The sequence below is a fragment of the Indicator indicator genome, chromosome 16 (genome assembly GCF_027791375.1).
Source record: "Indicator indicator isolate 239-I01 chromosome 16, UM_Iind_1.1, whole genome shotgun sequence".
Taxonomy (NCBI): Eukaryota; Metazoa; Chordata; class Aves; order Piciformes; family Indicatoridae; genus Indicator; species Indicator indicator.
Genome location: NC_072025.1, coordinates 11311958 through 11339849, shown reverse-complemented (window position 1 = coordinate 11339849; position 27892 = coordinate 11311958). Strand labels below are relative to the sequence as shown.

The 27892-nt window shown below is 41.0% G+C and overlaps 1 protein-coding gene across 6 annotated transcripts; it reads right to left on the bottom strand.

The window, feature by feature from the left end:
* Positions 1-5967: 5967 nt before the first annotated feature.
* On the bottom strand, positions 5968-18466 carry SEMA6D (semaphorin 6D). Of its 6 annotated transcripts, none has more exons than XM_054388356.1 (18): positions 18358-18466; positions 17850-17961; positions 17195-17255; positions 16990-17052; positions 16797-16898; positions 16482-16572; positions 16083-16202; positions 15573-15661; positions 14582-14799; positions 14346-14477; positions 13998-14153; positions 13741-13914; positions 12849-12989; positions 12671-12748; positions 11778-11869; positions 11378-11434; positions 9377-9544; positions 5968-7271 (listed from the first exon to the last, which is right to left on the bottom strand). In XM_054388356.1, exons 1-18 carry the CDS (start codon positions 18464-18466, stop codon positions 5968-5970), a joined length of 3267 nt encoding a protein of 1088 aa, XP_054244331.1. The 6 variants fall into 6 exon arrangements, with proteins under 6 accessions (XP_054244331.1, XP_054244332.1, XP_054244333.1 ...); XM_054388357.1 differs by having other exon boundaries at positions 11778-11839; XM_054388358.1 differs by lacking the exon at positions 9377-9544 and having other exon boundaries at positions 11778-11839.
* Between the last annotated feature and the right edge of the window lie 9426 nt (positions 18467-27892).

Here is a 27892-nt window from a genome sequence, read left to right as displayed (position 1 = left end):
ACACAAGTCAACAGGCTGTCATACAGCTACAGAAGCAAACTGGTTAGCTCATGGTCTGCCTTTGCCAGTGTTTAAGGTCAGCCACTGGAAAAAGTTATAAAACAGCTACTGCAGCCAGGTATGATCCTGCAGAAGGGCCTTCATTTATAACTATTCTTCTTTGCTCATTTTTTTTTCAAATCTGTGAGACACTGTCCTGGAAAAACAGCCTGTGATCTGCAAAACAAGGACAGCAAGATGTGTGCAGGTTCAGGGGTTTTTAACCATTCAGGTTTTCCTGTTGAAATCTTTTTTCATTAACAAGTGGCTACTGACCATTCCTGAAAATGGTCAGGACAGCTTGTCCATAGAACAGATTTTCTTCACCTTCCCTGCCCTTAAAGTATTAGAGAAGCTTCAGCAACGCTCTTCCTGGATGACATGAAGGGCAGAGGCATCAGTCTGGCAGAGAGAACACAGCATCACCACTGCAGCCCAACAAGTTCTCAAATTTAACTAAACATAGCGACCCTCTGGAACCTCCACTCTGGTCAGTAGCCCTCACTGTAGGACATAGACTTGAGTCTGGTTATGACTTTAAACAGCAGAGATCAGAATAGTTGCTGGTGACTGTAGGAAAAAAGCAATCAAGCAGACCATAAATCAGGTCATTGCATGAATTCAGAATGCACTAATAAAATCAGAGCTTCCAACAAATTTCATTTCAAGCAGAGCAGAAATGGTTTCTCAGTTGAGAGTTCAGGATGAATAATAATTTCAGATGTGTGTCAGGCCAATGCAGTAGGCCTACAGAAATGTTTGCAGGCAAGTAGCAATGGCTGGTCCAGAGTCAGGCCCTCACACCAGCTGCACTTTAGTAGGACTGAATAAAAAGGCAAGAATTTCCAATTCTCTGAGCAAAGCTGAATCTAATTAAATATTTATTTACCACCCCCCATCCTCCTGATCACCCCCCCCCCTTCCCCAAATCCTTTGGTTTCTTGCTCTTTCATAGTGTGATATGATGACATTTGAACAACAAATGCAATCTTGGTAGGTTGGTCTCCTGGTACTGCCTTTTATTTGAAAAGCTTGCACATCCCAGCTGAAGTCCAGATGCTGCATTTATGAGGTATTTTGTTGTGATCATGTTTTAAAAAATATTTTTCCATCCTATGAAATTAACAGGCACCTGAGGAAATACCAACCAACTCCTCACCACTCTTGCAAATACTAACCTTTCCCAGATGGGAAAGGATTTCTTTCCTGTATTTACCTGCAAGATGGAAGATCACCACTTTGCTGGTGCTCAGGACCACAGAGAGAGAAGGAAAAATTGAAAAAAAAAAAAAAACCAAACCCCCACAAACTTCCTAAGAGGAAAAACGTGACATCCAGAGCAACTGCCCATACTCCAGCTAAGGACACTGCCTTTTGAGGATCCATATTACTGAACAAACCCTCATAATCTTCCCAGAGTCACAGCGTGAGTCATTAGCAAAATGGCATGAAGGCAGAAGAAAAGGCCACAGATTGGTGCTGGCAGCACAGTTATAGTTAACTACTCATGGCTTTACAAATCGGTTTTCTTGTAACCATCTCACTACTAGTGCCCTTTTTTGGTTTGTCTCTTTACTTGTCTGTTCTGTTCAAAATTATGTATTTTTGTCCCTTTTTCCTAGAAAAAGCAAAGGAAGCCAGAGAGCCTCACCTCTGCCTTCACACACACTCACATTAAAACCTCTCCACAAGCCTTAGCGCTCCAGCCAAGGCTGTGTTCTGCGCCTGGCATCTCCCCTTGCCAGCACGCTCTTGCCCGCCAGCACCAAGCATCCTTCATGCACACAACAGTTAGAGCTGGGGACACAGATTGTCCTTCAAGAGAGACTGCAGGACACTTAAACCCATTGACCCAGGAGAGCATGAGGAGAAAATCTGTAATTACTGTCACTTCTTTTCTTGCTAAGCTTTTCCTTATGGTTGCAGTTCACTTTCAGACCCCGGGAGTCGGTCAGTGGCTGCTTTGGCACAATCATTAAAGACAAAGCAGTTTAAAAGCTGCTGTTATGACTTTGGCTGCCACATTCCCTCTTATATTTTTCTTGTATTTATTTTCTAACAAATGGTGAATATTTGTTTTCACAGACTTCTGTGGTGTTTGCACCTACCATGTAGCCCAGCAGAGCATGATGGGGAAGATGACCGGCTTGACCCACTCAGCCACCACATCACTCTGGTTAGGTGAAGGCTGGTTCAATATAGACCAAGTCAAGTAATTGTGGAAATGGTCACTTGACCCCTTTTAGGTACAATAATTACAGATATTTTCTGAACAAATATATTCCATTGTATGTGTTGCACGTGCACGTTTGTATGTCACTAAAATAACGATCTGTAATTGCTCATCACGACCCTCAACGCCTGCCTGAAAAGTTTTCAAGTAGGTGTGCTTCAAAAGTACTGCCCCTTCAGAGCCACCAGCCTTAGCCATACTGGCTGATACTATCATGCAAAAGCACAGCTGCAGTGGCCAAGCAGCAGGGGTTGTGACAGGTCTATGTGTTTGACTCTTCATTTCAGATTAATTAGAGATCCAATGAAAAAAAAAACTACATCAATACAAAGAAATCTGGTTGCTTTCTGCAATTGAAAAAACCCAGATTTAGCCATTATAGGCTTGGGATTTAAAAAAAAAATGAATTTAGCACTGTGTTTCTTTTGCCTTTAAAATATTTCTTTTTTCTTAGTAAGTTACAACTAGGTGCCATCGTGTTGTTGTAACATGCACAGTAATTTCAAATGATGAATATCCTGACAGCATAATCTCATAATAAACAATTTTTATCCATTATCTAAAATCAACTTTTAATTAAAAGTATACATTATATTTGTTTTCTGATACTAAATTACCCTGATTATTTTAAAATTACGTGTGATGTTGGCACATACTAAACATACAGCATGTGCATTGCTGTTGGGCTTTACTTAAGTCTGCCTGAAATGTGAATTTCAATTATTAAGCATTAGTAAGTACTTAGGAATGTCTTGCTATGTAGGATATGGCTGCAATTAATTTTGCCAGGAATTATCTCTGTCTTTTTGTAGCCTGCCTTTTAGAAGGAAGAGTCTCTTCTTTCTAAACTGCACTGTATTTGCACAAAAGCAGTATTTTTCTAGGCTTAACAAAAATGGTTCTCAGGCTGAAACCTGGATCAAGCTCCAACAGAGGCCTCATATGGGCATATACTAAGTATTTTCAAATGCAGTGCATCTTGTTGGTGTGCGACATGGACACCCCTGATGCTGTTCTACACTCCACCACTGCATGCCAATTACTTTGCTGTTTTATATTTAGCGCAGGAGGCTGAAAGTCATCTGCAGACACTCACCCTCCCTCAAGAACACGTGTGTGGCTGTGAAGGAAACAGGACACCTGTGTGCATCTGCAAGTGCCCTGCAAGGCTGACGACAGGATGTCTTTGTGTCATCTTCACAGAGCTATCAAAGGCAAGCCGAGCTTTTTCTCTGTTGTACACCCAACACAATGCACCTCAAACTAGTGTCATTAATAATGAAATCAGACACTTGGTACATCGGAATATTTTATTTTGACTTTACATGCGGTGTTAAAAACCCAAAGAACGTATTATTTACACATCCACAATACAAGTTTACAAGATATCTATACATGTTAAAGTACTCTATAGTATAGAGCAGCTTCATTTAAGGGTTACTTTTTTTTTTTAATGCCGTACCATTAAAAAAGATACAATCTGCGTTTACCTTTGCACAAATGGATAAAGCGTCTTTTATTATTAAATTAACAGAATAAGGACTAGGTTGAATGTTAGAAATTTCAACATAAATACTGAGAGAACTCACATTACCATCTACAAGGCAGCACAATGTTACAGGAGGTTATCAGGGTTCACATACATTTATCTTTCGGTTTCACACAAGTCTGCATTAATATTTGTGAAGTGAATTCGGATCAGTTTGTGTCTTTTGACAACTGAGTACATTTTTAATAGTTATTAATCTGTAGCAGTTTAGTTGCAAGACAGAAGTGTTTAGGAAGAGAGATCATTGATTTTTGGATCCAGAGGTCTCAGGAAATAAATGTCCCCTTACAGCCTTACCAGAAAAAAATGACTACTTCTGTCCTTTATTCCTTGTTCTGTAACAGAGATCCAGTTTTCAGTGACTAACCTTCTCTCCCTCTCCAACACATAATATAAATCTTCACCGTCTCTGAAACCCATTGCAGTTATCTGTCCTGCTAATTCATGAATATCCCTCTGCCGTAGTTATTTCTATAGTTATGCTCAATAAACAATGTGGTAGTGTCTAGTTTGTAAGCTAAACTAGCCATCTGTGTGGAACATCAGCTGCAAGTGGATACTGTAAAACCTACTAAATAGCTTACACAACTTTAGCAGGTGTTCCATTACCCTAGAAACCTCATTTGATTTCACATTATAACTGTTTGATCCTTCGGAGAGCTGGAGTGGAATGTTTATCACGGTAAGGTGATTTAATGCTGCTGTCTTCTTGGATTGTAGGCTGCCTTTAGTTACCATTAATTATTCTTGCTGTTCAGTTTTTTGTTTGTGGGGTTTTTTTGGGTGCTGTTGAGAGGTTTTACAACTGGCACTCGGGAGATATGTGCTATAGTGAGAACACTTGACAGATTTTTTTTTTTTTTAGTACTTTTATCATTTGCATGAATAAGGCACAAAATGCACAGATTCAGGTAAACTCACACATAATATTTACAGAATATTGTCATTACCTGCATGACTTTGGAAAAAAACCTTACATTACACAACAAAAACAAATTGATTGCACTACTGTTGAGTTTTCACAGACTGCTTCTGCCAGGCCAATTAATGTTTCTTCTTTTTTTATTGACAAGAGTCTATCAGCGTGTAGGGCATTAGTAAATGCAACACATATGTAACCTCCTCTAGTTACACAGGCCTTAGCCAAGTGAATTGATTATTAGCTGCCCTCAATGAGAAGTACAGGGTCTCAAGTTCACAGTGGCCAGGTACTGGATGGAGGCACTGTGGAAACACAGTAGAACTCCCCCGTTCTAGCCCCAAACACTAGCTTTGAAATGCACAGCTCTGAATCAATAGCAGCATAACAGAGTTATGAAGTATTAACCATACCTGCACTCTTTCACTGGGTGGCTATTTCATTCAGAAGGCTGGCAGAGATGCGCAGTTCATCCTTAGCTGTCTCCAAACTGAACCCAACGGGCTGCAGAAGGCAGAGTCATCTGTTTGTTCAGTCATGCTCAATGTAAACAATTCCATAGCATAAAAGATGCAGTGGGAATCTAAGCACATTGTAGTGTGTACAGTACACACGCACATCCACACACACGCACAGCTGTATCTGTGGCACAAACAAAATGCCACACACATGGAGAGAAAAAAAATAATAATGCTACAGTTGGGCCAGAGACTGAATTCCAGCAAATTGATTATTAACCCAGATAGTCATTGAGACATTACCATTTTCTGACATTTGTGCAAGAGGCAAGGTGAATGCATACATATTAAAATGTTCACATTTAATGGGAAGGACCACGCTTAATGGCAGTCTAAAATGGAACCCATTTTTCAAGTATTTGCTTACTGACTTTTTTCCCAATACCTTTTTTTCTTTTTAGCTATTTAGAACAGTAAAGTAGCCCCCACCCCATTGTGCTACATGTCTCCTTAGCTCCAAACAAAAGAAATGTAATGACCAGCACTTTCCTTTGTTTTTTTTTTTCTTTTTGTTTGCTTTTAGCAAGTACATGAAGTCTTGCTATAGCTACCTGTGGCAAGACACAGATGTTGCTGAAGTAGAGACAGTTTCTTTGGCCACTTTGTTCTCATTAACAACAAGCAAGTCTCTGTCTTATGTGTCTACCACAACATCACCTCACAACCTGTACAGGTCAATCCCACACGCATTTTTAGCACAGACATGTGCCTAGTAGCTGTATTTGTTCAGTGGTCTGACTGAAGTTGTCTGAGGAACGAATGAGGGTTTTGGTGGGACGTCAGGTTTTAAGGAGGATGTCCTCTTTATTCCTGTACGAGGAAGGGTGCCGTTGCTCGTGTAACTGCTTTGCCTGGACAAGGAAGGCTGGAGGTGAACGCTGACAGGCGTCCCTTGCATGTAGTCCATCTTTGTGCCTGTCGTGGGAGGCATGTAGCCCCCACGATTAATACTAGGCTGTCTGGATAGCAAAACACCATTTGGTGAGTTTAAGTTTTTAGGAAGGGCAGATATTGAATGCCTTTGTGAAGAATTTTTGTGATAACCTCTCTGCCTTTCCAAAGAGGTCATTGGTACTGCAGGAGTGGTGGGAACATCCACTCGTTTTGTGGGACTGTTTCTTGGAAGAGTTGATGGAGGAGAGTATAAAGACGCCTCCCTGTTGGGAACCTTAGGTGGGATCTCAGACATATTTCCCATTGCATCCAGCATTAAAGTCTGGTGGGTCACTTGAATATCTCCCATAATTGCTTTGGGATTACTAGTAGTTTCATTTAAGTGTTTCAGAAAATCATTCAGAGTGTTCCTGGAGTCAACAGATCTCCTGTGGTCTCTTTTGCTGGACGGTTTTGTAAGTGGATGATCAATATGTTGCATCTTTTTGTCTGCTTTGTGCGCATTAGAATTCGAGAAAGAAGTGTTGTAATCGTGGGTAGCGTTGGGAAGGACGATGGCACTAGGAATATGTCCATGACTTAGAGGAGAGTGGGGTGGAGGACTGGAAGGGAAAAACTGAGGGCTTTTTAGCGGGGTTTCCTTCCGTGAAGCATTGAGGTTAGCGTGCGCTTTGTCCGACTGACTCTTCATAGCCTGCAGAGTCTTTTGTTGAAGAACCGGTGTGGATTCAGGAGTTGGCAGTGCAGCTAATTCCGGAGGCTGGCCCTTGTGGTCCATCATCATGGACTTAGTATCGCCGTTTGGTGGCAGCTCCTTTCGGCTAGTCAAGAGGTTTGTGTAAAGCTTGGGCGAGTCAATGTTTTGCTGATACTCCTTGACGGGGCTGTCGAACAGCCCGTTGAGCTTCGCGAAGCTGCCGCTGGAGTCTGTGCAGGACTGCGCCGACTCCGCGTCTTTGTGGATCTTTCTGGACTTGCGCACAAACATATCCCGGTAACAGTACACGGCCACGCCCGCGATAAAGGCTCCCAGCACAAAGGCGGCAAAGACACAAGTGATTAGGACATTCATATGCACCATTTGGTTGGACTCTCCTGATTGCACTTCCCACCTCACACCTGCAAAAGACGTGCAGCACAGGATAAATCTACATGTACTCCAGACCCACACGCTTCAGAAGAATGCAGCCTCCCTCAAGGAAGTGTCTGCTAAGTGTCTGCAAGTGCTCTGTTTCTAGTCTTAGTGTGACCCAGTCAGATCCTGAAATCCACAGTACTGGTGAAGGCAAATGACGTTATCAACAACAACTGTGTGAGCAGTGATCAGACTAAGTGACGACTGTCCATTTTCTCTGCTAATGAGGAATGCTGGCTGAAGCATCTTGCCTCATATTATGTTCAGTCTAGCTTGTCCCTAGATTTCCTTTAAGGCTCAAAAATAGGGGCCTGTATGTTATTAACATTAATGATTTCTGCTGGAAAATTGAGGTTAGAAGGTGCTGCTGGGCTAGATAGCAATTAATAACTCATGGATGGATTTCTCTCTCAATTTTCTGCCCAACTCATAAATCAGTATCAAAAGAGAGACAGGATTATGCAAATGTTGTGTGAAACTGCATAATGCACACACTGCATTGTTGTAACCATGGGAATGTTACACTGTGCAAAACTTGCAAACTAATGCATCCCAAGGATGATGGCCCTGCAGTGGCATACCCTGCCTTATGTAAGTGAGTGTACTGTTTGGAAGGTCATATCATTTTACGAGAGCACTTTTTTTTTTTTTTTAAGTTAATAACATCAGTATTGACATAACATTAAAAACAACTCCAATAACTTGCAAGGTTAAGTTATTAGAGAATGTTAAAATTTAGAAAACTTTTATCTTAAACCAAGAACTTGAATATGGGATTAGTTCTTTATTTGTGTATTAACAAGCTCCCTTTATTCTTTTGAGATTTTTAAAGCAACCACAGACATTTTGCAGCTAAGACAATGTTAGTTTACAGAATTACTTTCATTAAATACTATCTCAAGGGATGTTAAAATGAAAAAGCAAGAGGGAAGGAACCAATTCACTTTTGTTAGAGGCAAGGCCTTTGAACATTGTTAATGTTCAGGGTTATAGGTTTTAATGGCACTGTGCAGAAGAAGAAAGAAAACGAGCGAGGTTCACTAATGGCTATGACACAAAATGTAACTCAGAACAATGAGCAAATGATAACAAAATCTTAAAGCAAAATGGAAAATAACTGTAACAAATAAAAATGACAAATGCACTGCCATAATGGCTGATAGGAAACCTGATATGTTTTGGTGAATGGTAATAAAACACAAATGGATTTTGGCTGGTGAGATTTTCAGTAAATACAGAAATGTGCAAACATGTCTGTCACCTGGCTATTCTGTGTACTGAGGGAGACTTTAGGTTTGGTTTTGGGACTGGAAGCTTCTCAGTTATTTGGTTGACTGCAATAGTTCTACCCAATTAAAGTCTTTGTTGCCATAAGAGCCTAATCAAAGGTTTACTCAGCTGAAAGAATGACTACAGAAAGATGAATTACATGCAGAACGTTTCTTTTTGTGCTTGGCTTAAAACCTGTTTGTGTGTCTCTCTATGCCCTGAGATCATCTGTAAACAGATGCTCATATCCAAAGAATAAAAATTCAGCACATCTTTACTCATATTCCACCCACGTTCTTCAAAAACAAGCTGCAGGTATGTTTGGGACACGTCTCATTTAACACATGGCTCTGTCATGGAGCTGTGCTTTGTTTTCTGTTGTCCCCTGTCACCCCAAAAACCTCACCCCTAAACCAAAGAAGAAAACCAAAACTCTTGTAAGCAACCTTTCATGAGAACTAAGTCTTATCCTACCAAGACTGGTTTTAAAGCAACTACCAGAGGTGCAGATAAGTCTTGAATGTATTTTTTCTCTAATGCATCCAAAACTCAGAACTCCCACTGATTTTAATAGGAGCTTTGGAGCACCCCAGGAATAAAAGGCTGAGCTTATTATCTGTGTTTCCCATTATAAGCTTTAAGCAGCACTTTGTACACCGGGTAAGTAGGTATGAAAAACATGATTGCACTGTCTGCATATTCACAGGAAATGGGTGTAAAATACAGCCCAACAATCATGGCTGTTACATTTAAGCTTTAGACAATGCTGAGACTATCAGGTTTCCATTCAGCTGCACTGTATTCCCTGGTAAGGCCTTACCCTTTGGGACACCTGATAATGGATCAGAATAATCAGAAGTGTTTGGGTCATCTTGAACTACAAATTTCCGAGAGCCAGTCACTTTAGGTTTCCAGGAACCAATCACTTTAGGTGTTATAACTGGGATACTTGCCATTGTGGTAATGGAAGCTGAGGAGAACTCCATGTCTGTGGTGGCAAACAGATTTTTATTAATGTGTATTACAGTCAGCCTTTCCTCACTGTTTCATGGCACATCTAAGCTATAGCTGGAGACAGCATTTAATGGGAGTTACATCTCAGAGCAAATGTGACTCCCCTGCTCTCTGCACACGTACAAAGGGCTGATTAAAATCAATTGGTTCAAAACAAAAAAAATACATTGAAACATCAATAGCTGCTAGCCAGAAAGCCAGAGAAGAAGTCAGACATGAAAGCAGTGCAAAAGTTAAAGTAAGCAACTGGTGACATTCAAGAGTACAAATTATTATACTTAATTGCTATATTCTTCACTGGAGACAACACACTTGGCTGCCTTTTAAACATCTTTGGAAAAAAAAAAAAAAAAGTTCCTTGGAAATATACACACTCATGACAGGCTACACCTGAGAAACCAGATCAACTCCATTAGTGCTATTATGATATACCAGGAACTGCTGAGCAAGCCATTTCTGCAGGTGGGGATGAAAGGAACGTTTTTAACTCCTATTTTGTAATGGCTCCTAAGGAACAATGTTGCACAGATTCTGGCACCTCTGTAGGAGGTTTGCGGAACAGAACCACCACAGCCTACCTGAAAATGCACACAAGGAAGCAACACATCAAACTGGATTTATAATGCAAAGCCTACTTTGCACACTGAAGTGTTTTGTGTTCACTGTCCCAGTAGGTTTAGGCATGAGTGTCTATGGCTTGAGAAGCATACTTCAAAAGCATACTCATTCAGGAACTGAGACTAAGGTTCAGTTTTATCTGTGTCCTAACGTATCGCTTTGAAAACTCCACTGGTAAATTAACACTCCTGCAACCAAGGTAGCGTTCCTATGGAACAGTTTTGTTTTGCTTTCCTAAGGAAGTCTCTAACTTATATTATGGGTAAATATATCTGGAAAACATCTGTCTCAAACGTTACTTCTCATCAAGTTCCAGAAGTTCAAACATCAGAAAGCAAAACACAAAATAATGTCCTAGTTGCCCTCTTACAAATCTAACATACACATAGATTATTTTTGTATTTGTCAGTCAGAAATATACCCTGGGTTTGAAAGCAGAGACCCAAGATGCAGGAGCAAAGACTGGAAAATAAGGGCAGTCTTGCTTCTGTGGAAGTCAGCAGAGGCTCTGTTTTTGTGTTCAGCACAAGAGCACTGAGGCCTGCCTCTAGAAACACCAGGGGCTGACAGTGAGAATGCTACTAGAAAACCCACTGAAGGAGAAAAGGATGTGAAAGTTCATCTGACAACAATGCATGAAGTATTTTCTAAGGCACTTTTGTCTACACAAGTCCTCATTCAGCTACACAGTTTGTGATGTTAATTTTTTTTCCATTAGCATAATCTACTTAAAACATTTCAAAAATATAGAAATACACATTTTAGAAAATGTGTATTTGTGCAAAAAGCTCGCTGGGAAAGAACGAAACGAGGAAAGGAGAGGGAAGGAGGAAGATGATGAAATTCTGCCATTCATCTACAAGAGATGACCAATAGGGGTATTCACAAATGCATGGCTGGGGATAAAGAGTAAAGCTTAGTGAACTTTCGTGCAGTGAAGATGTCATCTATGTTAATCAAGCTCTTTAATAAAAGATGTCTCAATAAATAATGAGCTGTTAACATGCGGCTACACAGGGTGAAGTGCTGAGTGAGAACAGTCTGACTATCTTTACCATCAGTGGGAACATGAGTAAAAGCACAAAAATGGAGGACTGCCAACTGTGCAAAAGGAAGGAAAAAAGGGCTGAAAATGCTGAACTGAAGGAAAGTAAAGGTCATTAATTCAAAAAAATTAAAAAAAACTAACCAGATGTTGGGTCGCCAAATATTTTGTAATCTGGTGTAGCTGTAGTAGGCAAAATTTCTAAAAGAATTAAAGGAACAAGTAATCAGTAAAAAGTAACCAAAAGAAAGCAAAAAGATCTCAAACCTGAGAAATGGAAAATAGAAACTAAAGTATTACTGGTTACAAAAAAGTAAGTTCTTCAATACTTTGCTGTAGACCCCAAATAGTTGTAAACTGGTGAAGGAAAGACAAAACTGCCACCCAGGACCAAAAGCTCAGCTTTGTGAACATTCACAGTAATACCAGGTGATGTGTTCATCATGTTACTGAAAAGCTCATCACAAATTTAACATCCACAGTGAGGTGTGGCCACAGACTACTGCTAGGACATTACAAACGAGCAGCAGTGACTAAGCCTTACCGTGGCAGTCCCCAAGCTGTGCTGTGTTGCCATATTCCACGTCTTGCACATATCCTCCGGTGCTGTGGTTGTATGAAACAAACAGAGAGAACCTGCAATTAACAGTATTAGCAGGGAAACAAATGGTGATTTTCACTTGTTTTTGGCAAGCAACAAATGGAAACGTATATGAGAGCTAGTGTATGGCCCAGACAATTGTCTTACAAAACGCAGATGTTATAGGCAGGCTTTAGAACCCTATACATGTGCATATGCCAAGAAATGGAAATAAAAAAACATACAAAAAATCCCTGTTTTCCTGAAGCCTCATCAGATCTTCTGCATGGGGTGTGCTTTTGGCTTTAGATACAACCATCCAATTATACTAGTTCAAGTTTGCACTGGCCTGCTATAAAAGCCTCTTTTTGAGATACAGCTGCTCATGCACTGTACATTACAGACCTGATCTGTGCAGAATGCCTTCTGTAAGCACACAGATCACCCAAGCTCCAGCATGCAGGCAAAATCTCCCTCTTTCCACTGCGAATTCTGTGCTGTCATGTTTGCAATTGACTGTGCCTGGCCATGAGCACCCCTGGGAGGAGATACTGTTTACTGTCCTTTCTGAGCTATTCAGATTTGTAGACAGCAATTTCTTTCCTTCCTGCTTCCAACTTCTCTTCCTACAGGTCTCCTTGTCCTCCCACACATATAGAACTCCCACTGAAAGCAAGTCTTCAGTTAGAGATTGCAGAATTAGGTCAGACTTTAGTGTTCTGTTCTCTTACATCTACAGTACATTCAAAAAACACCTTAAAAACATGGATTGCAAAGGAACAGGCACAGGACATGAGTCCATGTGGTCTATAAGGCATATGTAGTGATGCTGGACCAGTCGGAAAAGGAGTACTTACAACATGCCTGGTGTCACTCTTCCACATGTCTCATGGTCTAACCAGCCACAGTATGGGTCCCGTGAAGCAATACATGCCCTTGCAAAAGAAAGAAAAAAAAATCATGTATTTTTTAGTTCCTTTCCAAGAGAGATTGGTGCTCTCCCTTTACGGGGGAAGCTGAGGAATGGAGACGTACTTTTTGCATGACCCATGGCGCTCACACCGACTCAGAGGAATTCTGATGACACAGCTGGAGAATGCCACAAACAGAGCATGGTGGTCTCTATCTAGCTGAAGGGAAATGACTCTTCTGTCCTCCTCGCTCTCAGCATTACACCTGTTCAGCAAATACAATGGGAGGCCATTATTTTAGTAACCATGGTACTTTGTGCAGCACTTACACTGCAAATATTTTATTTATTGTCTGCAGTACAGATAGATACTGAAGAGACCTTTGCTTACAGAAATGGAACTTACTAGTCTTTGCTGAGCAATTCTAAAAGAACCTATGGATTATTGAATGCTAGCTTCAGGCTCTTATTTACAGTTAGGTGACAAGTTTGCTGAACTATGTAGGAAAAACATCAAAATCCATTTTCTTTGTTCTCTCAGCTGGCATAAATATCTCGACAGAGCAGAACATGAGTCCTGTATTGGACGCCTGTAGAGTCTAATTGGAATGCCTGCATTCCCAAATTCTTTGTCCCAGAATAAACAAATTGAAAATGATTAGTTGTAGTTTACATGTTATTGGTCACTCTTAGGAAACCCTCAACGTAAGCTTCCATCATTTCTTTTTAACAGCAGCAGGTAGTTCTGACATTTTATACTCAGGAAAAAAGTGTATCTGTTTGCAGAGGAATTGGAGTGTATCACTGACGTCACAGGAGTGGAATTCGGTTGTTCACTCAACCCATGCAAAATGGCAAGTGACCAAATATTTTCAGGTTATTCAACACGAGGAACACTGTGAAATAACAAACAAGTGGTGACGGTGGTGATAATGAGTTGGGCTTTGTTTACTGTAATGTTTTTTAGCTAGATACCATGGACTGGATGAAGAGCTTGGGTGTTCTGGTAATACTTACTTTGCATGATTATATGCTTCAATCTCTTCCAGTAACACGCTGTCATTCAAAGAAAAGGGCCTGGTCTTTGCCAAGATTTTAAGTACTACTCCCGCTTCAGAACCAACAAATATGACTGTGTAGTTCTGGTAGGGTCCAGCAGCATGGTCTACAGCAATTGCTGTCAATCTGTATCTATCAAGACCAAAAGGCATATCATTAACAGTGTGTTTTCTTTTCTCCCTTTTTCCATGCATTACCTTTGAATGGTGTTGTACCTGACACGTGTTTTAGTGAACCAGGGCTCCTCAGTGACTGAGGGAACAGCTGAATCCATCAAAGGATGAGATTTGATGAAGGAGAGTGTTTCGTCTGGGAAATCAATGGAGGTTTTGTATGCTTCTGCTAGGCCATGTTTTGCACAGCAGCCAGGTCTGAAAGGAGAACAACACTGTTTTCCTCTTGGTATTTTAGTTAACAAGAGAAGGCAGCTAACAAGCACCCTTATGGCTGAATCATAAAGCTCTGCTTTGGTTTTCACCTGACAAGGCACTCAAGAGCACAGCTGATTTAAGGCAGCTCTTTGCAAGGACAGTATTGTGGCATCATGAATAAGAATCTTTTACCTTGGCTTTGGTACTTTGTCTTCAGGTACAGCTGTCCAAACAGAGTCAGGAGTCTTTTGTTCTTTAAATCTCCCTTTGAAGACTTTCTCAATGTCATCCATGCTGAAAGCACACACTGCTGAACCAGGGATGCTGTAAATTAGAAAAATAGTTTCAAGAACTCAGACTACAATGGCACCAATCTCAGTCTAAAGAACCAGAGAACTGCCTTTGATGTAAAGTTGCTCATCCCTCACCTGTTAAGCTGTGTGGTGAATACACCAACAACTGTGGGGACTCCATTGATTTCTAGTATGTCTGTGATAGACTGCAGAACATCAAAGTAGAAGAAGGAGTCCCCGGGAACCGAGCAGTTGAGCCGAGCTTTCAGAAAGGATGTCCAATGTTTCTCCAGGACTCGTTGGGACCCCCCCATGTCATTTTTGCATATGCGTGCCACACGGGAATACACAGCCTGTGAAGGGCAAAAAAAAAAAAAAAAAAAAGAAGGAAAAGGGAGAAAGGCTTGAGAGACACAAGGAAACAGTGCTTGTTTCTGAGCTGTTAGCAAAACACCAAAGAGAACTCTGTGAACAGGAAGCTGCATTTATCTGCACAGAAAGGATGAAAGCAAACTGTTTAGCTCGTAGTGCACAGGCATCTTAATATATCACCAAGCAAATGCAGCTTTGAAGCTTGTACCCACCTTTTTTCCCTTCTAAATCATATTGTTAGCGAGATTTAAAGACTTTAATTAACTATGTGTAAAGGATTTAATAATTTATTATAGAATATCCTTCCATACTGAGGCAATGAGTATTATACTCTGTACTGGCATGACTGAATTATTCAATATCCAGGGACATTAGAGAAACTTCTCTGAAACTCTTTTGTGTTGTTTTCTTTTGTTTCTTTGATAAGCATGGAAAAACCCTCAGATTTTCCATTACTTGCTACAAGTGTTAAGGCAACAGCAACACTGAGGCAACAGCAATACTTAGATACCTGTAGCAAGCCTGCCAGCCAGCAAGGCACAGGGAGCAGAAACAAACCTTTTGGTTGAAGAATGCTCTGTTCTATTTATCTTCACACCCAGCCCCATAAATGACAATGATAGGAAAACCATGCAAACTTTGTAGTGGTCTCTGCTTCATACTGTAAACTATGCTTGTTAGTGATGCTGGTTTAGAATGATCTCATTCTGCTACGACTCATGGCTCCCTGGCAGCTGGCTGTGCCCATACCCACCTTGCCTAAATTATTGTGCTCTACAGCAATTTCTCGGAAGAAGAAATAAACGTAGTTCCCGTACTCTATGGCATGGAGGAAGTGTGGTTCTGTAAGAAAGAGCAAGGAGAGGGTTACTTCAAAGAACTACTTGGTGGCTTCTCCACAGGTTCATACCAGCTAACATGAGCTCCAGTCTTCCAGACCTTTTAGGATGTCCAAATGGGGGTGCACTGGAGCTTACATGAAGCCTTTAATGTTGGCTGCTGAACTGTAAAAAGACCTCATAGAAACTGCATTTCAGCTAAGGTGTCGTGCAACTGCAGGTCTATTCACTGATAAAATTAACAAAAAAAAAAAAAACTTTATTTGTATTAAACTGCTTTATTATTGCAATCATACTATACTGAAAGCTGCATATATGCTACCACTGCAGAACACGTGTGAAGCATGTTGTCTGTGAAGTACTTGACCCTCTGTGCCACTGAGATTAGATTTTCCATGTGTATGGCAACATACCCCCCAAATTACCTTTTATCCATTTGGAATCATACTTTATTGTTCTTAAGGCAGATCCATCCCCCATGCTGCGATAAATAACAGCATCACTTGCCAGGAAATCTGCTACTGTTGCTGAATACAATTTTCCATCTAAAACATAAGTTGAAAACGTGGTATTAAGAGGCCTTTGATAATGTACAGAATTCTGACTAGCCTATATTTCCCCCCATTTCTTTATTGCCACTCTTCCCCAAATTGCTGTAACCTAATTATTAACAGGTCAACTTCTAATCCTTTGGAGGCCCTTTAAAAAAATTTAAGAGCAGGGGCACCAAGACACCTCTAGCTTTTCTGTGCTCGCTTTAAAAGCTCTCTGGCTCCTTTGATGCCATTAATCATTTAAAGTCATTAGAAGCAAAAAGTTCTTACCAGCAAAGAGGGCGACATTGGTTTGTCTGGCATCAAATGGGCATCTGGCCAAACCACTAATTTCCTCCCCATCATACTCTAAAGTATTCAGCTAAAGAAAAAAATAAATGGGTGATAGTGTCATTTCCATTTTGTACGCTGGCACAAAAGCAAAACATTGTCTTTCTGCAAAACTTAATTCAGCACATTGGCTGAATTGGTCTGTTTTTATTTCACCTTGATGCAATCTCCAATCACACTGGGTGTATTTGCTATGTAGCATAACTGGTGCAGGCAAACCCAGGAACACATTAAAGCCACTTTCCATATTCTTACCCGGTAGTATCTGCACATAGGGTTAAATGCGTTTGTTCCGCAGACAAACACCATCTCATCATTTCTTGGAACAAAGACTTTAATGAAGTTATGGCATTCATCCTGAAAAAGAGAGTAAGATGTATCAATCACAGCATTCACACATAGAATAAATATTAGTGCTGGTTTTCTATAATGTATGTGCTAAACTTACTTTATGTTTGCCTTTCATAGCACAGTTCTCTCTGTCTTGCTGCCTTGACCTCCATGTCAATTTCTGTTAAATCAAATCAGAAAAGAACATCTGATTTCCTTTCCATAAAAGCAAACCAACAAACAAAAACCCCCCAAAAACCCACTTTCATTAAAGTGAACCTAAAGAAAACACCTTTCCCTTGCCCACACCTCTATTTACTCACCTTGCTTGGAGTAACTTCCAATTTTGGAACTTCATTTAAGTTTACAGTGTAAACTTGGTCCCTGTTTGAAAAGAATTAAAAGACACAAGTAAATTTAATTCGCTGGCCTTATTTTTGATAAGCTAAATCTATTTTTAGAGTGCCTTGTTAGATTGGAAACTTCCATGAAATGCTTATGGATTTTCTGTGTTTAATACAAATTGGAGAAGGTTGGTCATGGGTAGCATGGGATGGTCTTTATTTTTATTGGTGTGGTCCTTAGCACCTACAGTGTCCAGCTATTCATCTCTGTCTTTCCATTCTGTTGAATACTAATCTGGACTGTAAAAATTCAAGTGGGTTATCCTCACTTCCTACATCCTTGATGTGTCAGTCCAAGTTTAAAATGATCAGGAGAGGCTTTTCTTCAGGGCAGTAATATAAAAGAGGGAAAAGAGTATTTGATCATTGGTTTTTAGCATAACTACAGTAACTGCAGCCTTCAAATCCAATTTTCATGCACTGGCCATAGATATGATGTATTTCTCTGGGAAGTCCTTCCCCAATTCTAATTTTTATCATATTCTGCAGAGTTTTCTAAATGAATTTTACACATAAATGCAAAACCAGAAGAGAAAAGAATTTTAATCTAATGAACTGAGTGAAGGAAAATTACCTGCCAGCAATATAAAGTGTGTCTCGAATTTTCAACATCAGTTGGAAGTCCAGTCTGTGCTGAGATTCATTGCCTGAAGGGCGTCCTCTAAATACTGGATATTGCCTTGAATCTGCAAGTAAAAACGGGCTACACCATCATTCAGGATTATAGAGCTAAAGAATCAATATATGGCATTGATTAGCTGTATATACTAGGTGTAGAAGGGTTTAAACTAAATTCCTTGAGTAATGTCTTGAATATAAATGAGAAAAGGACGGCTAATGTCAGCGAATGTTCTTTTTTCCTGAAGTTATTGCTGTATTTCTGATTGCTTTTTTAAGAAAATGATTAAGTGTTCTATTAAAGATACAAAGCCAGTAAATGCATTTCAATTTGAAAGCAAATAGACTTTTTTTAAAACTTCCTAAGAAAAAAACCCCAAACCCACAAACAACACAAAAATTTAAAAATCAAAAAAACATCGAAACTTTTTCCTAGTTGTCAGCACCAGTTGCTGATTACTTACAGTGGTAATCAACAACGTTAATAGGGTCCTCATCCTCAGGGAAGCTGACAGCTTGGCACTGGGACAGACTCAGCAGCATCACAGAGGCACAAAGCAGAGGAAGCCTCATGGCTGGTGAAAGAAGAGTGCTACCTTTGTGGCCACACTGTTTAACTACCTGGAAAACACACCAGTGAGATTTCAGTGGCACAGGACAGTAAACACAATTTCCTACTGCAGAAGGGTTTTCTCATTTATGTTTGAGCACTGGCAGCAGCGGACTAAATTGGTGCTTAGGAAAGGCTCCTGGATGTACACTGATGGAAAACTGCTGTGTGACATATCCCTACTCAAAGCTGCTCTGAAACATATTGATGTTTGGTAATTTTTAGTTGGATTTACAGGCATTTCTGAAGAGGATGACGACTGTCAGCCCATTTAATTCAGAGGAATCACAAACAGAACAGGCAGGCTGCTGACCTGGCGAGAAAAATTGTCAAACTTGGGATTAGAATTTTAATTAAACTGCAATCTCTTTCTATCCCCTCTATCACTGAATGTCATCCAATAAAACCCTTTCCCCATAAAATACCTAAATCTTATCTACAAAAAGTCATGACACACACAATCTGTCCCAACATTCATGCCATGTTTTCAAATCATTGCTTGTTTCCAGGCTCTGCCATCACACCACTAAGCCTAATGTGCTCACTACAAGAGACTCTGGATGCTTTGCCTTGTGCAGTGATTTACATACGTGCAAAGTAAATGCAGGAATGCTGCTTCTGCAGCATGACAGTGTTTGCCACACGCTTTGCAAAGGTGGCGAGAGACTCAAATGAGGGCACAATGCTGGACTGGGTTCCCAAGATGCCACTTTCCCCCTAATTTTATTTGCTACTGCAGCAAATTCAGCAGCTCTCCTGGCAGGTTCTGTGTGTGTGCTCTGTAGGTTAACAGCACATGCTACGATAGCACCACAGCATTATACAACAAAGCTTTTAAGAGGGGATGGGAAACATAACTTCTCCAATTAAACCACAGGGATATTTTAGTAAGCAGAATGTAACTACTCAAGTTGCAATTTGGGTAGGATGCAAGAAAACTCATCTGAAAGTGAAATGTGATCCTTAATGACCACAAGTGGTCTGGGCAGGGGTCATATTTCTCATTAGAAACCTGGCAGATGCAGTACTACTCCCTCCTCCAACCTTTTGGAGGCATTCATTCAGCCCGGATTCATAGGTCAGAGCTTTGACTCACTAGCTCAATGCCTTGCAGTTGCTGAAATTGGTTATTAAACTCTTTGTCTAAACAAAGAAGCCTTTCCATTTCGACATTTCAAGAATTGCTGAGGTGTACATGTTGCCAGCACAAAGTGCCAGGCCTGATCCAGCAAAGCACATAAGTATTAATCATTTAATAATTTGAAAAGCCATTAAAAAACCCCTTCACAATAACACTTAACCTTTCAGTCTTGTTTACTGGGAAGGAAAAGACTGTATTTGTTAATTGATGCTATATCTGGGTAGTGGCAGGGCTTCTTCCTTCCACGAGGCTGCTGAGCTCTGTCAGATCAGGCTGGACGGAGAGGAGACAGTTAAATGCTGATAATATTTGGTGATGGAGGTGTGGGTGTTGTCTGAATGCCTGACCATTATAGGCTGACCTGAAAGGAAGCATTTTCCACTGTTAATGGTATTTCTGCATCTCAGTCCACCAGTCCAGAACGAATGGGCTGTGCTCTTAGATCAAGATTGATGAGTGCAGTGGTTAATAAACATTAATGATTCCTGGCACTTTCCCTCTGCTCTTCCTTGTCCTGACATGGCCTCTTCAGCTGAAGCATCTTGTGTTAAATTACTAATGAGCAAACTTAAAAGAAACTGGAATTAATAAAGTTAGTCAAATTAGTTCTTTCTTGTGAAAGCACCATTAGAGCAAAGTCCTGCAGCACAGTGGCTCCCAGACACAATAACAAATCATTAATGGTTACACAATCTTTTATTTTTGGACTTTTTTTTTTTTCCAAGAAAAGTAGGTTCCAAATATCCAACCTACTGCTGTCCCAGCAGCAGAAGTGAAAGGAGAGGCACAGAAACTGTACCTTGAGTCAGCACAAGGTAACATCATAAGGTGCTTACTAAAAGTCCTCCCCGAAGCCTCATTTTCTTGGAGAACAAAGGAATACAAATTGCCAAAGAGCAAAAAGCTCTTCCAGCCATGTAGGCTTTAGTTAGCATAGAAGATGAGGCTGTTCATGGCCCACACACCAAGACTCAAAGAGACCCTGGCCTGGCTGCAAAATGAACACAGACTGTGAATTGTACAAGTTCTGCCAGTATCAAGCATGGGCATGCATTAGGAAGTTTCTTTTTTCCTCTCTTTACTTTCAGTATCCTGTCTAGGAAGAATTCACTGGGGCAACGAAAAAATGTAACCTGCCTTACAAAGACAGATACTGTCTTCTGGACTCGAGGAAATGGCTGCAGAGAACAAAAAAAGCAATTTCCTGGGTATTGGCCACAACTGTGACCTAAAACCAAACTGTCCCAAAACCAAAAAGAAAGCAAATGAAATGCAGGTTAACAAAGACAGTAGCAGCAATCTCATCTGGATTCACATTTTTGAGGGCGTATCTCATAGTCCTTAAAACAGGGCAAAGTTTTGTAAATTTAGAACCACAGGATGTGTCACCCTTGAGATTGCACCCAGAGCAGAAACAAACTTGCATTCATGTCTTCCTCCAAATCTCCTAAACCTCTGAAAATACTTCAGAGATTAACTCAGAGAACATAAAAGGTAGGACTAGTTATGTTCAGCAATCTCTTTTAACTAAACACCAACTTGTCACCAGTCTCTATCAAAGAAAACATCTACACCTCGAAGAAGCACAGACCTTTGTCATGACAAGAGAGACAAGTGGACAGACAGCAAGCCAGAGGTAATCACTTCTCAGCAGCCAAGTAAGAAGCAAAAATTTATTATTTTGCTTTTTTAAAACATTACAAGCAAGTGAGCAGTAGCTCTGATTCCTAGCTACATATGCACCTGCTTCAAGAAGCATTTAAATGCACCTTTTAGCTTGTTGGATACAGGCTTGAGATCAGAGCCACTGAAAAGAGAATTAACTTGGAAGAACAGCTGTTCCCTACATAATCAGGAAAATGGGCTCCACCTAGCCCTTGGAACAGGGGCTCATGAGAGCCAGGTGTATGCTTCTGGTAGACACAGATAGGCTGATGTGAAAGGCATAATTCTTGCCACATTCAAACCTTTTAATGGAGGCCACTACTGGGGACTACAAACAACAGTGCTGAAGTATCTGTTTGGACCAGAATGGCTGATTATGAAATGCTGGCAACGTCTACCTTCAAGAAAATGCAGAAAACAATCATACTCTGGGTTTGATTATTTTTCCCCAGCCAGGATTCAGATGAGTCTCTTAATTTCTCTTAGAAATTGCATTCCTAGCATTTCTGCTAGGAAACAACCCACAGCAAGTGCCAGTCTGGAAATTACCAATATTGCTGTCCCCACTTTGCAGCTGGGGAACTGAGGCACAGGTCAAGGCTAAGCTTGTGACCAAAGCCAACTACAAAAAAGCTTTTTTGAAGAAACTGAGCTGCTTTGGGTCAGGAATGTAGCTATTCCTTGCAGCATAGGCAATTTGGCCAGTGTCACCCCAGTGGAAAAGCCAGTGAGAGATCACAGATCTTCTGGCCGTTTGGTCTATGCATAACTAGTTGTGTCTGCAAACACAAAGAAAGGTTTAAATGTTAACTGGTGGCACAAATCCACATCGCTAAGGAGGACAGCAGCCTGACTGAACCAGACCCCAGGGTGAGTGCTGTTGGTCAAACTACAGGCAGTTGTCCTAAGTAATAAACTGGCTCTTTGTGGCTAGCACCTTTCAATCTCAGATATGAATCATATTCTTCAATTCCTGACTGGGGGAATCCAGGGAAGCAGGATATAATTTCTGTTAAAATATGAGCCCTCCTTCAAACAATCACACATGAAGGGGAACAGGCTGGCGTTTCTTGCCCATTAATCTACTCCAGCCTTTGACAACATGCTGGTGACACCCCATCAATCATCTTTCTGTGCACTGCCATGTAAAAGAGGAGAGGGGGGAGGGAAAGGGCATTCAGCCAGCTGGAAAGAAGCAACACATAAAATAGCTTCAAACCAGACTGATGTAATATCTTCTATTCACTCAAAAAGAAAAAAAAATCTTAAAAATCTCCTTAACACAATAAATGCTTCTCAGAACGCTAAGCACAGACAGAAGTGTGGCATGGCAAATCCAGGCTGAAGTTCAAGACAGGTCAGAACAAAAGACGTATCTTGAAAGTTAGTTCACTTGTGAAGAATTTGGCAAGCAAAAGGAGAAAAGTGTTGCAGTAATAAAAGCTAAAACCCAGGCACATATAATGAAAAGGCTTAGATGACTACATCGTCTTCCTCCTCCAGCAGACATGGGGCAAAAGCAGGCTGTCAGGTGAAATCAAGGACCTCCTCTGTGCGTAACATTATGTGTTAACCATAATGTTGACATGGGACAGGCAGAATTGACTAGTAATATGCTGAGCTTAGACAATTTATGTGATGTGGTTTCCTGCAATCCCAAGTGACTGGACTTCAACAGATCAGGAAATCCCTGTTGTCCTCTGTTCCTTCCTGCATGCAAATGGCTCCCCGAGGGCACTAATTAGTGCAAATGCACTAACTAGGACATTTCTGACATGGTACCTCCTGAAATTTTGAGTATAAATCACATTAATAATGAGACAGAAGTTAAATAAATCAAAAAATCCTTTACTCATTCACAGATGCTCAACAAGCTTCTCGGGGCCTATAGCCGAGACTTCATTTCCCCTTACCGATGGAGAGCAAAGCAGATCCTGTCCAATTCTCAGCAACTTCCACTCATCTCATCCTTTGAGACAGCACCCTGGTGAAGGTGCATCCCCTGACAGTGGCTACAGGGCACTGAGCAGTTGGCCAAATCAGTGCTCCAAATCTCTTTAACCAGAAGATCACACAAATAAGAAAGCTCTGTTGGCCAGGCTGGACCGCATCACAGATTTCACTTGCAACCAAAAAAAGTCATGTTAGTCTCTGAAAGGGAACTTACTTGTGTTTAGCACCCACCTCCCTTATCTAGATACAAAACAGTGTAAAAAGGTAAAAAATATTGTTCACTACAGCCCTGGGGATTATCTTGTGACATACAGTCAAAATCATTAGTGGTCCACTAACTGCAGGTTAAAAGAATATGGTTCAAATTCTGAGCTTCATGAAGCTAATAGGCATGCTGGCAGTGACTGCATTTCAGGTAGACAAGGACTCACAGGTAAGTTCACTTGCTGATGATAACTGCTACCATGTGGGAGAAGTTCAACTTCTTGAGCCAGATGCTGAGAAAACAGCTGCCAGAAAGGTGCTGGTGCAGGAGCTGCAGCTGCACTTCACTAGTACATAGAACAGGAAGGCAGATTGTTGCTGAATTCCAGGTTGTGAAGCAGAAGTTAAAACATTGTCTTTTCACAGAAGTTAAAACATTTAGAAGAAAACATATGAAGGCGGTACAGGCCATCTTCAGTGCTGCCCTAGTCCTGTTGTAGAAACATATGGATTGTCAACCATAGATTCACCAGAATGCTCACTCACAACAGCACCTTATACCAGCTGGGCATGGAACAAAATAACCCTAGAACAGACACACACACTGGGGAAACCAGACCAAAGTGTGCTTTGGTAATCAAAACATCACAATGCAGAATTTTTTTCTGTTATCCAAGCCAAAATATAAGATCAGCACAGCCCAGGGGCTCGTGGCTTGAACTGTAGAAAGGGAACAAACAATTCTTTGTCCTCCCTCTATTTTTGGTCTTGGTCCCTTTTTCTGTGTCTCAAGGAGTAAAACAGGTATAATGAGTCATTGGCTTACGAGCCAGAAAATGTTCCACACAGAATGCAATGTTTGCCTTAAAAACCTGTATCAGTATCTATTATATGAGAAGCAAGGGATTAGATTCCCATTTTAGGTTCTACCTATACTTTAGTCTTCCAATTATGGAATTCTTTATAGTGTGATTAAGTCTTCCCCAAACCAGGGTACAAGCCACCATCAATGTGTGATTTTCTTGCCTTTTTTTTTTAACCCCCCAAAGGGCATTCCACTATAAATGTGTTCCTTCTAATGAAGGCAGGCTCCACTAAGGTTTCTGATGGCAATGCCTGACACAGGGTTTACTGTACATTGAAGTCTCAGAGATTGTTTGCGATAAATCCACATTGTGAAGCTTGGTGACAGATTGTTTCAGCTAATCATCAAATGACACAGGAAAACATTTGTGGTTATAATAAAATAAATGTACTTAATTCTTGTTGTCCCTCTTAAGAACTTATAGCATCTTAGAGTAAGTAGGTAAGAAAAACTGTCCTGTTTCTGTCCTATAGAGGCACACTCAAATTTAAACCTGCACCACAGAGCCATCTTTACTTTCTGTAACCTTAAAAGCTGCAGCTCTGCAGAGAAAAATTAGGATAGTTGGAGCTGTGATATTAATTGAGTGTGAAAGTGCAAATAACAGGTCTGTTATTTTTAAGATAATACTTGACTTCTTTTAAGGATTCTGCATTAACACCTCTTGATCTGTGCCAAGGTAAAAAAAGATAGTTTAATATTAAAGTGATGAAACCCTACCACTGAGTATCGCAGCTTTCATCTTAATTGGTTCATGGTACTGCTAGGTACACTTCAGTTGTTTGCAGGCTTTTAACGTCACAGAAAGTGCACCCCTCTTGCTGTAGAATGAGCTGACAGGACACCTGCAAAATGGATAGGGTGACTTTTAATGATGCAAGTGTTTAGTGGTCGATTAGATGTACTTTGAGGGCTAAATTCTCCTGTGATCAAAAATTTACTTGAACACAAAGTTGTTTCAGCAGGAAAGGAAATAAAATGCTAAGCAAGTGGTAAGTGATGACTTCAATTATGTTTATTTTAAGTTAATTTTTGAGAGTGGATGTTAACTACCTTCCCTTACCGAGGTGAATCAAAAGTCCTCCAGCTAAACCCAACCTTTGATTTCAGTTGGCAGCTATGGTCAAATATGTTCTGTTTTACAAAGCTCCTGCAGAATATGCTCCCCTTGAACGTTTGCCAGGGTTGAGCTGTCGGGTGATAAAGTGCAAAGTACTTTACCTTAAGCAGTGCTCTGGATTCACCATTTTAGCAGGTCTGCGTTTTACTAATTCAAACTGCTCATGCCCAGCTGAGACTGCCCTAGGAAACGCTAAATATATTAGGGAAAGTGTCCAAGGACTGGCACAGAGAAGATCCAAAACATGGATGTTCAGGCTTTCTTCTATACTCTCAGCCTTGATCTCCATTCATTCCTAGCCAAGGGCTGCACTGATAGCATGAGCCCTGACCTCAACCCCAGGAAAGCAATGCCATGCTGTGGGGTGAGGATGGGGCTCCTTGGGGGAACTCCTGAGAGCCTCTGGCTCCAGGCTGTGTCAGAGGCTGTGTCTGGTCCTTTTCAGGAGCAGATTTTTCATCTGAAATACATTTATCTTGAAAACTAGAGAGAACTATTAAACCACAATGATGAAGATATCTGATTACTTACACCAGTACATATAGGATGTAGCTTTGGAAACAACCAAGCAGCCCCCTCAGCCCCAAGCTACAGCCTAAAACCTAGACCAAAGCGTTACCTATTCCTCCCTCTTGGAGGGTTGGCTACAAATGTGAGTGAGCACCATAAGCGAAGTAAGTGTTCTTCCTGCAAGCCTACAGTACATGATTTACATAGCAAAACTGCCACTCATTTCAGCATGATTAGGCATCATCTGATAAGGCAGCTCTGGGACAGGTATAAACCAGTATTTGCAGGTGAGGACATAACAAAGGTCTCAGGCACAACTTGCACAAGCCCAGATGACGCCACAGCCTTCGGGAAGCTGCTGGCGGCACCCCTGTGTCTCCTGTCTGCAAGCCTTGCCATCTCCCAGCAGTATAGAAGGCAGCCTTCCCCATAAGCAGTGCTCCAGCCCTGATCCCTGCGATAAGAGCTGCCCATTTCTGACCTGGCTGGAGCCCAGGAAGTCAGGGTTTGCCTACAGGATGAAGTGAACAGGATGTTTTGAAATGGGAGAGAGGTTTGGGCAAAAGAATATGCCCCAACAAGCAAGACAGCTGAAGAAAAAACAGGATTTGCACTGTGGAGAGGGCACATCTGCTGTTCAACAGGCTGCGCCCCAGACAATGTTGCTGTCGACCTCACTCCAGAAAGCATTGCTTCTTCCCACCCACTGCTCTCCTCTGCTATAAACATCCCTCCAGCATCTCAGCACCGTGTCTTGCTGGAGTATAGGGCTTACTGGCTTGAGTTGCTGCTGCTGGGGAAAAGGCTGCTGCATGCCACAGCTCTTCAAAGAGAAAGTAAATGGCTGCTGGAAAACGCGAGGGGAGAGACAGGAGAGGACTATCAACTGGCAAGAAACACATCAGAGCATCTTATGCACCGTGATAGTATTGTCAGTATGCCATTCTTGGAACTGAAATGGTCAGCCAGCTTTGCCCATGGGAATGCTGCCTATAGAGACCGGGGAACAATGTGTTTTTAACTAGACTTGGGGTTTTCTGTGTGGACAAATCTGGTAGCTGGCCACCCAGTTACTATTTGTATATGCAAAGCATGTGCCCTGCCACTTTCCTGGGCACAATCAGTTACATATACAAAATGCAGACATGAAAAACCTGGAGGAAGCCTGAGCTCCAAGTTAACGATTGTTATTATCTTGTTAAGCATTAAAGATTAACTACACCAGTGACAGGATGTGTTATAAAATGTCATTCCCAGGCTGGAAGGTAAATTGAGAGTTTTGCAGGTTTTTTTTTTTTTCTTTCTCTCAAAGGCTGCTCAGCATTTGGAATAATCATTTAAAAGGCTGCTTTTATTTACCATAATACCAAAATGTAGACACTTGCCACGTGATTGCTCATATTTTCATGTGAGATGTTGCGCAGAAACACATGGAAATCTGGTGAAGGCAAACCAATTTTAGAACATGTTCAGAGCAATTGTTTTGCAGCACTGCCCTACAGTATGAAGTCTCTTACATTTCTTAAATTGCCTAATCAAATGCAGACTCTGTTCCAGTCACGCTAAATTTTCACATAATGGCAGAAAAACACTTCTTCCGAGCCTAGCACTGAACAGTTGGATCACATTATTACATTTGCTGCCTTTGTAGTCTTTGTAGCATGGATTTGTAAATGTATGTATATACATATTGAGAGGGGAGAGGGGGGACAGTGGTGCTCATGCTGTGGGACCCTGGCAACAGCCAGAGGGGCAGAGAAACATCTTAAGAGAGGTGCCTGTGCTAAGGGTCTCCTGAGAGCATCCAGCTTATCAAGAACACAGAGGGGTAATGCTAAAAAAATTATTTGTATTCATTTAAAAATCAGATCTATTAGTTCAGGATTGGATCCAGCTGACTTCTTGCCCTACAGCCTGATGAAGTTACTAAA

Coding starts and splice junctions, on each gene's coding strand:
- SEMA6D (XM_054388356.1), bottom strand. CDS start 18,466: ATGAGGCTTCCTCTGCTTTGTGCCTCTGTGATGCTGCTGAGTCTGTCC. Junction 13,915..13,997: donor TTCACTAAAACACGTGTCAG/GTACAACACCAT, acceptor TGGTCTTGATAG/ATACAGATTGACAGCAATTG. Junction 11,435..11,777: donor ACAGCTTGGGGACTGCCACG/GTAAGGCTTAGT, acceptor TAATTCTTTTAG/AAATTTTGCCTACTACAGCT.